The sequence below is a fragment of the Artemia sp. Qi Xiang Cuo genome, chromosome 16, assembly GCF_049724085.1.
Source record: "Artemia sp. Qi Xiang Cuo chromosome 16, ASM4972408v1, whole genome shotgun sequence".
In the NCBI taxonomy this organism is placed as follows: Eukaryota; Metazoa; Arthropoda; class Branchiopoda; order Anostraca; family Artemiidae; genus Artemia; species Artemia sp. Qi Xiang Cuo.
In genome coordinates, this window is record NC_142809.1 from 7,519,172 (window position 1) to 7,531,203 (window position 12,032).

Consider the following 12,032-nt stretch of genomic DNA (forward strand, 5'->3'; position numbering starts at 1 on the left):
GTAGAGCAGCCTTCAAGCTAAAATTTCTTTTTTTCTCTTTTTAACTTAAAATTTTAAATTTTTATGCATAAACAATTTCAGGAAAAAGGCTAAAACTTGAATGTGTGATTTTAATATCCACGTTTCGGGAACTATACCCCGACAATCTCGAAAAAAAAAAAAGAATTTCAAAAGCCAGCAGGCAAGATTTTGTATCATAAATTTCGAATCGACTTTCCCATTCACACAGAGTAGGCTAAATTTTTGAAATAACGCCACTTTCCTCTCAGGTAGAGCAGCCTTCAAGCTAAATTTTTTTCTCTTTTTAACTTAACATTTTCAATTTTATGCTTAAACAATTTCAGAAAAAAGGCTAAAACTTGAATGTGTGATTTTAAGATCCACTTTTCGCGAACTATACCCCGACAATCACGAAAAAAAGAAAGAACTTCAAAAGCCAGCAGGCAAGATTTTGCATCATAAATTTCGAATCGACTTTCCCATTCACACAGAGTAGGCTAAAATTTTGAAACAACGCCACTTTCCTCTCAGGTAGAGCAGCCTTCAAGCTAAAATTTCTTTTTTTCTCTTTTTAACTTAAAATTTTCAATTTTTATACATAAACAATTTCAGAAAAAAGGCAAAAACTTGAATGTGTGATTTTATGATCCACTTTTCTGGAACTATACCCAGACAATCTCAAAAAAAGAAAGAATTTCAAAAGCCAGCAGGCAAGATTTTGCATCATAAATTTCGAATCGACTTTCCCATTCACACAGAGTAGGCTAAATTTTTGAAACAACGCCACTTTCCTCTCAGGTAGAGCAGCCTTCAAGCTAAAATTTCTTTTTTTCTCTTTTTAACTTAAAATTTTAAATTTTTATGCATAAACAATTTCAGGAAAAAGGCTAAAACTTGAATGTGTGATTTTAAGATCCACGTTTCGGGAACTATACCCCGACAATCTCGAAAAAAAGAAAGAATTTCAAAAGCCGGCAGGCAAGATTTTGCATCATAAATTTCGAATGGACTTTCCCATTCACACAGATTAGGCTAAATTTTTGAAGCAACGCCACTTTCCTATCAAGTAAAACAGTCTTTAGACTACAATATGCCACAACATCTTAAATCACATTTGATTTGTTACAAGAAATCGGAAAGTCGAGAAACAGTAAAAAAAGACAAAAACGTCATAAATTTTACACCAGCTTTCTATTTACACAAAGTAGGATCAGTTTTCGTGACAACACCGTTATTCCATTAGGTAAAACAACCTTTAGGCTAAAATCTCCTTCTTCTCTGAAACTTAAAATTCTCAGTTTTTATGAATGCAAAACTTTCAGAAAAATTTAACACATGAAAAATGTCATAAAAAGACGAAAAATTGTATGTGGACATCCTGATCCAATTTTCAAGAACTGTACCGTAGAGTATAGGTAAGTTTACGTGTGGAAACTTGCACTAGCGTCGGCAAAAAACCATCAACGTCATCTGGCGCTTGGCGGCACTTGTCATTTATTCAAGCTTTGTAATAATTTTTTTTTATTTAAGGAACTCAGATTAGACACTTATTGCTCTACTAACTTTACAAATTACCCTAATTAAATTAATTATTCTTATTATTACATTGAAAAAGTGCCAAATGTCTGCAAAGCTAGATGGCATTGATATTTTTCTAGATACTAGCGCCAGTTCCCACTCTTGTAAGTTACCCATGCTCTTTGAACTATACCACGAAAATCTAGCAAAAAAGAAAAATTTCCAAACCCAACAGGCAAGATTTTTACCTTATAAATTTTGCCTCAACCTACCTATTTGCACAGAGTAGAGACAATTTTCGAGACAACGCCACTCTTCTATCAGGAACAACAGCAAGCAGACTAAAACATATATCGTGGTCGACTCCAGGAGTTGCCTGATAAATCCGCTCCAAAATGATCCTCCGAAACAACTCAGTCCAAGGCTCATCTGACCTCCATGGACCTTAAAAAAAACGTAAGAAATAGATGCTTAACACTGAAATCTGTGAATATTTAATTTTTTATGCCAAACACTGAAATAATGCTCTGAGTTCTGGTAGCCAGTTTTTGCGTTGCGTTGGCTTGGGATTAGTATTTGCTCCTCTGTATCAGCTATCCGTTCTAGCCCACTTTTAGATATTAAGAATAAACTTACAGCAGGTTAGGCTAAAATTGCCCAAAATCATGGCCGACATTCTCGTTAGGCCTTGGCAAGACTTTACTCAAAAAGTGCGAAAGGCAAGGTAGCAATGGTAATCTTATTTATCTTTTGCACCCCCCACACTACAATATCCATATCATCGTTAATAGTAAACGAACAAAGCTGTGCTTTTGCTCAAGGGTACCAATTAAGGGGATTGTATAAGAGGGCCTGTCTAGATTTTGAAAAATGCATTTTTTGATATTTTCATTTCATAAAAATCGAAAAAAAATCAACAAAAAATGACCAATAGATTTTGAGATTTTTGCATCTTCATTTTTTTTAACCGAAGATAATTTTCTCCCCCCCCCCTAATACATGTTCATGAATTTGTACCCCTGCTTGTGCTTGCTGATATTATGAATAAACTAAAAACTGGTTATGCTGAAATCTTTTTAAGTTCCCGTAAGGTATAGCTAGACTTTTCTCGTGTACAAAATATCTTCTTCCAATTACTTTGATTCATTGTCATCACTGACAGGCAATGGAAACTAATCATTTTGAAAATGGTTTTGTTTGGGATTGAGGGGAGGGGAGGGGGGTTGCACAAAAAAATTAAAAAAATGCATCAAAAATTAATTTATATGCATTTTTGTTACGCTGAATTATTTTCACATAGAAGTGTCGGTTGTTTTAATTTTTTTTTGCCATATGCATTGCAGTTCAAAATGGTTTTAGAAACAGCTTCGGTATAGGATAGACATATTCTTGTATCAGAGCATATTAGATGAAATGCTCAGAAGAATTTGTATTCCTGTTCACCTCCTGTCACTGTCTCAAAAATTTGATTTGCTGGAATTAGATATGTATTATGCCAAAATAGTTCATGCTATGTAAATGGCGGCATACGTTGCGGTTCCTGTTATTAGAGTGCGTAGAAATAGACAACAAAGGGAAGGTCTTTTCTACCAGATGTAGGTGAAGCAAAACAGAACAAAGCAAAACAGAACAAGCAAAACAGGTGAAGCAAAACAGAAACATCGGCTATGATATCATATTTGGGATCAATGCGACCGAGCGAGAACAATATAACACTTTGTTCTGTTATTAGTAAATTATTTGAAAAAATTGTACTCTCATATTTACCAAAAAATGTGATGTGGGGAACCATCAGTTGGGTTTTCGAAGTGGTGTAGGGGTTCAAAATGCACAAGCTATATTTCTAGAAATATTGGAACACCATCATAACCTCAAAAAATAAATTTTTGTGTGTGGAGTTGATATTTCAAAAGCATTCGATAGTACGTGGCGTAACCACACTTTTTATCGTTGGTACGTAATGGAATGAACCCCTTCATAGTCAGTGCTTGACAAGTTGGCATGGTAATTCGTCTGCGAGAATTTTTTCGGGGGGAGGGGAACTTTGACACCGAATTTAGCTACGTCTTGGAGTTCAACAAGGGTCAGTCTTTAGCCCCGTCATATTTAACAACGCAATTAGAACAGCCACACACTACCTACCCAGATATGTGACAGACGGCATCGACATTAGTCACTTGTCGTATGCTGATGATATTTTGTTGTTTCCGGACAATTTATTATCGATGCAGAATGCTGGCAATACATTACAATCACATCTATGGGAGGAAGGATTGGAAATCGAGCCTACTAAAACAGAATTTCTAGTCGCAAATAATATTAATGATTTCCAGCGTCATTCAATCAGAGTGGAATCACAGAAAATTTTTAATAAAGAATCCATTAAATACCTTGGGTTGCCACTCGGCCCAACAGTTAAGCTAACCGGCAGTTGGTACTATTGTCTAAATTAGAAAAGCTTTGAAAAACTTGTGGTCTGCTAGACAGGGTGAAAGCTCGTTTTGATAACTAAACACAGGCTTTTACCGCTTTTTGATAAGTAAACACAGGCTTTAACATTGAATTGCTAATTCAATGTTTACCGCCTCGTGTATTTTTCATCGTTCCATTTTTGAAGACTTTAAGTAAGTGATAGAAAGCGTATCCACGCGGACTTTTTCCGGTTTCTCGGAATCCCACTATGGGTGAGAAAAAGTTAAATTATCCGAAAATATGGAATACCTGATGTCACTAAAAATGTCGTTCCATCTTTGCAGATGTTAAGTAAGATAGAAAGCGTATCCACGCGGACTTATTCCGGTTTTTAAAATATTTTCTCAGAATCCCATAATGGGTAAAAAAAAGTTAAATTATCCGAAAATATGAAATATCTGATGTCACTAAAAAATGTCGTTCCATTTTTGAAGATTTTAAGTAAGTGATAGAAAGCGTATCCACGCGGACTTTTTCCGCTTTTTTAAATATTTTCTCGGAATCCCACTATGGGTGAGAAAAAGTTTAATTATCCGAAAATACGGAATACCTGATGTCACTAAAAAATGGGTCAGCAACACAATCGATTTGTTTGGCGATCGATTATAATCGATAAATAAATCGAATTTCCCCTTCCCTTTCTTGTTTGACAGATAAATAGTTGTGTCGCCATAGCGTTAACAAAACTGAGCTTTTTATTATGAGTGTATATGAGCTATTTATTATCGATTCATGAGCTATTAAGAGTATTATGGGCTATTTATTTTCGTCCTTTTCCTCAGGCTTGTTGTTTTGTAGTTTCTTTCAGTTTTCTTTTCGTTTATTTTCTATATCCCTCTGCGTAGATTCATGCATGTATAGGGGGAACAAATAAGTTATTAATATTATTATTATTATCATTACAGACCCCTTTTCCGATGCTCAAAGGAGAATTAGAAAATTCAGAGATAAGGTTATTACATCCTTAATATTACACCACATTACGATCCTCTTTCCAGCCGTCAAAAGGAGAATTAGGAAATTATCTTTTTGTTTTTTTCCATCTTTCATATTTCTTTCATATATATTTTTGACGATTAATAAAGCAATAACATTAATAATTCTTTTTATTTTTTTTTATCAAGCTGACCAATGGTCCGTGTAAGGCAGATACCAGCCTCCTGATTCTCTGCTTTCGACGGGGAGTGTTACGCGCAGTTGGTGGCAAATAGTCCGACACTTCCAGTGGGTTTCCCTAGATTTCTTCAGGTACCCACTTGGAGCTTGGTCGACAGTGTTTGAGCTAACAGAGTCATACCACTGACTCCCATTCAAACTAAACAATCAACAACACCAGGACTCGCACCCCTGCCCTTACGGACGTAGGACTGAGAGTCTACTGCGCTAACCACTCGGCTAAAACGGCTAAATAATTTAATAGGACAGACAGCTTCAAAATACTTTTTCCCCGTTTTCTGCAAGTGACGGAAATGATATTTAAAATGCAGGGCCGGATTGAGTACGGGGCCCGATTGTATTTTCTTGAGGGCTCTATATATTAAAATTTTCAGTAAAATTCAAATCCAACATGTAAAGATAAAATCACCTTCAGAGGTCTGTGATGGGTGTGCCGCTAAATTGATTTTATGATAAATTTGTCCAGCAGTTTTGAAGCTTAAAATATTACGACTATTTTTGGTTCGATCATCGCTTACGTTAAATGAAGTCAAAGCAAACCATGAGTTCCAGTTTCGTATTTGTTTGTGGAACTCTTTAGAGAGCAAGTGATATCCTATAACAGGCCAAACAAATTCATTTGAAAATTGTTGATGCAGGAACAGGAATGCAATTCGATAAAGCAGGCAGCAGTCCTCAAGTAGCTAATCTTTGCTGACTACTTTTACTGCGGGATAATGGAGGACTCCGCAGTGAATACGTCCAGAGTTGAAGGGCCCCAATGACTTGCTAATCACCTCCCTAGTTTACGGCATATTTATAGGTTTTTACTGGGTTTTACGCCACAGTTAGTTAGCGTCAAAGATTGTGATGGTGCTGTTCTTCTAACATAATATTTTATCTTCTGCATTTTCGTTTTTGAGTCGTTCTGATTCTCGCTGTCCTTTAACAGCACAGTTCTTTATTCTTCACTGCAATTTTTGACACTTTCTGATACTCGCTTTAGCGGGTCTACTAAGTATACAATTCTTTGTTCTTTACTTTCATTTTTGACACGTTCTGTTGCTTGTAATTCTCGCTGCTGATTATCTTCTAACTGCAAATTTCTTTGTTCTCGCTGTCGTATATCTTCTGACCACACATTTCTCTGTTCTTTATTTTCATTTTGATTTGTTCTAATTCTGATTGTGGTATGTCTAGTAACCGCATATTTTGCTTGTTCTTCAGTTTCGTTTTTGTGTCGTTGTGATTCTCGCTGCCGCTTATCTTTTAACTGCATATTTGTAAGCTCTTCAGTTTCGTTTTTAACTTGTTTAAACTTTTGGCTTTATTAATATTCTAGCTACATATCTGTTGGATTTTATTTTCGTTTATCATTGGTTTGGACATTTTTCAGTGCCTTTTGCCTTAGCTGCTTGGATTAGTCTTGTCACTTTTCATGGTCTAGGTTTTTCATTTTCACCCGTCGTAAATTTACATTTCTCAGGTCATTCTCTGGATTTTGTCTCAGTTGATGGGTCCAGTTTGTTTATTTTGAGCTTACACTTTTGTCCTCTTTTCTTCTTTTTTATCCTCATTTTGTGCTTACCTTAATTTAAGTATGTGCCCCCTAGATATTGTGAAAATGCCTTTTGAAATTTACATCAGCGAATATGGGCACGTGAATGTACATATTTCTAAACTTTTGTTCTGCAAATGCTTCTGAAACTGCTTTAAAATCTATTTTCCTTGTGTCTTCACTTTTGATCAACATAATTGCTTAACTATTTATCTAACCTGATTATTGTTGATATCAGGTTTTTTGTTTTTTTTTCTTATTGATTTTAGCCTGGAAAATGATCTCTCTCCAGAAGCAACGCTTACTGGAATTGTCAAGAACATTTCACGATTTCGAAAATCAATTGTTCATTTTGATGGCGGCGCGGGGCCCGATTGGGCCTAATCGCTCCAATCGCCCTTTATCCGGCCCTGTTAAAATGTATTACCTTTATTCATTTTATTTGAAACTATTTTTAGACAAACTATTGTTTTACCTCTTTAACATTAGTTAAAATGTTGGAAAGTATTATTCAAATTGGACGTAAAATTTTAAATTTGTACTGACTATAAATTAGTTCTTTTATACGGAAAACTAATCATTCTTTCTTGTTTATTCTGTGAACAATTGTGAGAAAACTAGCTTCTTTTGTGTACTTACCAATTCCACACGACACTGGAAAGACAATCATCATAGGCAGCGCAATAGCGCTGCCTAAGTAAAGAACGATGTGGACACAATGTATTTTTTTTTTTTTTTTTTTTTTAAGACCAGGGCACTTCGTATCGAAGGAGCTCTCACAGAACGTTCGAAAAGGGCTCATTCGAATGAAAACTGGAAGGGCTTGTGCCTTTTTAATGGCCGAAAGTGATTGGAGGACAAATAAACCCCCTTCTGCGCCCACCATTTCCAGAAACACATCCAATCAAAATTTTGAGATAGCAATTTTGTTCAAAGTCGTTGAAATATCCGGAAATCATGTCTTTGGGGATGACACCCCCCAGAGCCCCTCGGGCAACGGCTGTAAGCTATACCCTGGGGGCATATACAATTTTTGTAGAAAGTGTTGTTGTAAAAACTTAAAACGAGGCTCATTCGATTAGAACTGAAAGGGCTAGTGCCCTTTTTAATAGTCGAAAGTTATTGGAGAGCAACTAACCCGCCCCCCCTCTCACGCCCATTACTTCCCCAAAAACATCCAATAACAACTTTTAGATAGCCATTTTGTTCAACATAGTACAAAGCCCCTCCCCTACACCCCTCAGAACAAGGTTTGTAAGTTATTCCCTGGGGCAAAATAAGGTTTTTTATAGAAAGCGTTGTCGTAGAAACTTCAGAAAGGGCTCATTCGACTGGAAATTGAAAGGGCTAGTGCCCTTTTTGATTGTCGATAGTGATTGGAGGGCAACTATTGGAGGGCAACTAACCCCCTTCTCACGCCTACAATTTCCCAGACACATTTAATCAAAATTTTGAGATAGCCATTCTGTTCAACGTAGTTGAAAGGTCTGGGAATTGTGTCTGAGGATGACAAACCCCCCACAGCCCCCAGAGCAAAGTTTTTAAAGGTATATCTGGGGACATAAAAGGTTTTTATTGAAATTGTTGTCGTAGAAATTGCAAAAAGTGCTCATTCCACTGGGAATTGAGAGGGCTAGTGCCCTTATTAATATTCAAAAGCGATCGGAGGGCAAATGCCCCCCCCCTCTAACGCCCATCATTTTCCCAAACACTTCCGATCAACATGTTGATATAGCCATTTTGTTGAACGCAGTTGAAGGTCCGGAAATTACATCTTTGAGTATGACATCCCCCCCACCAAACCCCCTGGGCTGAGGTTGTAAGTTATGCATTGGGGGCATATAAAGTTTTTATAATAAGCGCTGTCATATAAACTTCGAAAAGGGCTCATTCGATTGGAAGTTGAAAGGGCTATTGCCCTGTTTAATAGTAGAAAATAATTGGAGGGAGAATCACCCTCCCCCAAACCCATCGTTTGCCCAAACATTTCCGATCAACATTTTGATATGACAATTTTGTTCAAGGTAGTTGAAAGGTCTGGAATTTATGTCTTTGAGGATGACAACCCCACGTCCCCATAGCCCTCAGGAAAAGGGTCGTAAGTTATGCCCTTATGGTATATAAGGTTTTTATTAACAGTTTGTCGTAGAAGCTTCAAAAAGGGCTCAGTAAACTGGGAATTGAGAGAACTAGTGCCTTTTTTATTAGTCAAAAGTGATCAGAGGGCAAATAACCCCCCTCTCCATGCCCATCATTTCCCCAAACACTTCCAATAAAAATTTCAAGATAGCCATTTTGTTCAACGTAGTTGAAAGGTCTATAAATTTCGTCTTTGAGGATAACAAATCCCCCCCCCCCCAGCCTTCATGATAAGGGTCTTAAGATATGCCCTGGGGGTATATAATGTTTTTATAGAAAGCGTGGTCATATGAACGTCGGAGGGGGCTCAGTGGATTGGTAATCAGACGCTCTAGTGCTCTTTTTAAGAGTCAAAGTGATCAGAGGGCAGCTACCCATCTCCCCCACACACGCGTCGTATTGTCTCAAAATGCATCTAATATAAATTTTTTGATAGCCATTCTATTCAAAATAGTCTAAATGTCATATAACAAGGATTTTGGGGTTGAAATAAACTCCAGAGATTAGGGGCAAGGGTTGTACGTTATGCCCAGAGGGCATTTAAGGTTTTTATGGAAGGAACGGTTGTTTAACTTTAGAAGAGGCTCATTTGGTTGAAAATTAAAAGTTCTAGTTCCTTTTTAAGCGTGAAAAGTGGTGGATGGCATTTAGCCTCTCCCCCTCTCCTACAACCCCTCCTTTCACCGATCGCATCTGGTTGAAATTATGAGATAACATTTTTTTTCAAAATAGTCCAAAGAACATACAATAATGTCTCTAGAGATGACACAACCTCCCAGCGCCCTGGGGATATGGTTGTAAGTTGTTTTATGAGGGCATATAAGGTATTTATTGAATGGGTGGTCGTATAAACATCCGATGGGCCTTATTTGATTTGAAATTGGAAGTTATAGTGCCCTATTTAAGAGTCACAGTGATTTAAGATCAAACATTCCCCCCCCCCTCCACGCTCAGCATATACCTTAACACCTCCAATCAAATTTTGGAGATAACAATCTTATTTATCGTAGTTGAAGGTGTCGGAAATTTTGCCTGTGGGGAATACACCCCCCCCCCTACAGCTCTTCGGAAAAGCGTTTTAAGTTATGCCTTTGGGGTATTTGAGATTGTTCCGAAAAGGGTGCTCATCCACGCTTTTGAGGGGACTAATTTGATTGGTAATCATAAGTTCTAGTGCCCTTTTTAAGAGTCAAAATGATCAAAGCACCGCTATCCCTCCCCCCCACACACACAAACACGTCGTGTTTTGAGATGTATTCATTAGATATTTTCAGACAGTCATTTTATTCAAAATAGTCCAAATATCATATAACAAGGCTTTTGAGGTTGATACAAACCGCCAGAGCCTGAGGGCGAGGGTTTTGTTGTAAGTCATGCCATTAGGGTATTTAAGGTTCTTATGGAAGGGATGGTTGTATAAGCTTTAGAGGTGGGCCCATATGGTTGAAATTGGAAGTTCTGGTTCCCTTTTAAGAGTCAATAGTGATGGAGGTCAAGCGGCACCCCTCCCCCCAACAAACCCTCTTTTCACCAAATGTATATGATTGAAATTGTGCAATGACAATTTTGTTTAAAATAGTCCAAAGATCATATAACAATGCTTCCAAGGTTGGAACAACCCTCCAGAGCCCTGGGGCAAGGGCTTTAAGTTATGCCCTGGGGGCATATAAGGTTTTTATGGAATGGGTGGTCGTGTTAAATTCAGACGGGTCTTATTTAATTTTATAAATGGAAGTTATAGTGCCTTTTTAAGATTCAAAGCAATTTGAGAGAAACCCCCCCCCCCACGCCTATCATTTCCCATAACAGATATCCAAACAAACTTTTGAGACATCAGTTTTTTCAGCATTGTGAAAAGGTTCAGTAATTATCCGTATCAATAGTTGTAGTAGTAGTAGTAAAATTAGTAGCAGTATGCAAATAGCACCTTTTTCCAACATCCACAACATCCTTTTTCCAACACACACGATGAAATTTTTAACTTAATACCGTCAACCGGTCCTGAAGCATCGCTGATACGAGTAGTGAGGCCTCAGAAGGCACTACGAGGAACGCGTGCTGCCATGTACAATTTAGTCTAACGCCAAGATAACATAATTTATTCAAGGATTATCGATCGAGTCTAATGGGGTCAAGGTCGATTTATTTGTTGTTTCTAAGGGGACAATGTATTGATCGAGTCTAATGGGGAAGTGGATTTCCGAGGAATTGATTGCATAATCGAGGGGACGTAGATTTCTGAGAAATTGATTTACATAATCGGTGGGGAATGTATTGATCGAGCCTAACGGAATTAGAAATGGCATCACTTGTTTCGTAGGAATTATGCGGGACTCTAAAGAGATAGAAATTCCATTTTTAAATATGGCCTCTTTGATCTTTAGTGACAGAGATAAATTAATATTCTATTTTTAAATATGGCTTCTCTGATCTTTAGGTCAGAGTGATAAATATTAATATTCTATCGAAACCATAATAGTGTAGCTAGGAACATCTTAGAGATGAAGAGATTAACGCGGGAATTTTCTCCTGGGAATTTCAAATGTGACAGCGCAGGGATGCCAAAACAAAAGGGACACGCAGAAATTACTTTTAGCGGATTATTTGGGCGAAACCTTTTGAGACATTTTAGAAGATGATTTGGGCGAAACAGTTTGAGACAACAGTTTGATGATTTGGGGTGAAACTCTGTGGTCGTTATAATACACAAGTTCCATTTGAACAATGTTGTGAGGTCCCCTACCCCAACCCGAAAGGGTCCCATCCCCCCAAAGGGCCCCCGGGCCCCCAAAGGCCCCCGAGCACCCAAAGACTCCCCGGGGCCCCAAAGCCCCCCCCCCCGGGCCCCCATATTTTTCAATACTTTTCTGAATCAATTTGCTTGTATATCTGGGTTAGTGTTTGTCCAAATGTTTGCCTTTGTTGGTTTGTATGTCTAAAGTGCCCGTCTTTCTCTGTTTACATGTTGTGTGTCTGATTCTATTTGTTTGCATGTCTGGGTTGATGTTTGCAAGTCCAAGACTTTGTCTTTGTTGGTTTGAATGTCTAAAGTACCTGTCTTTCTCTGTTTGTATGTCTGAATGTATTTGTTTGCATGTCTGGGTTGGTGTTTCCAAGTTCAAGAATTTGTCTTTGTTGGTTTGTCTGTCTGATTCTATTTGTTTGCATGTCTGGGTTGGTGTTTGCAAGT

General features: G+C 37.7%; 1 protein-coding gene across 2 annotated transcripts in view; it reads right to left on the reverse strand.

Moving 5' to 3' along the window:
• caly (ubiquitin carboxyl-terminal hydrolase calypso) overlaps positions 1 to 12,032 on the reverse strand; it is a 143,564-nt gene that overhangs the window by 68,159 nt on the left and 63,373 nt on the right. For both annotated transcript variants that reach the window (XM_089102737.1, XM_089102738.1), the window contains exon 5: positions 1,791 to 1,962. In XM_089102737.1, coding sequence (XP_088958863.1) covers positions 1,791 to 1,962 — 172 coding nt within the window. The remainder of the gene's footprint in view (positions 1 to 1,790; positions 1,963 to 12,032) is intronic.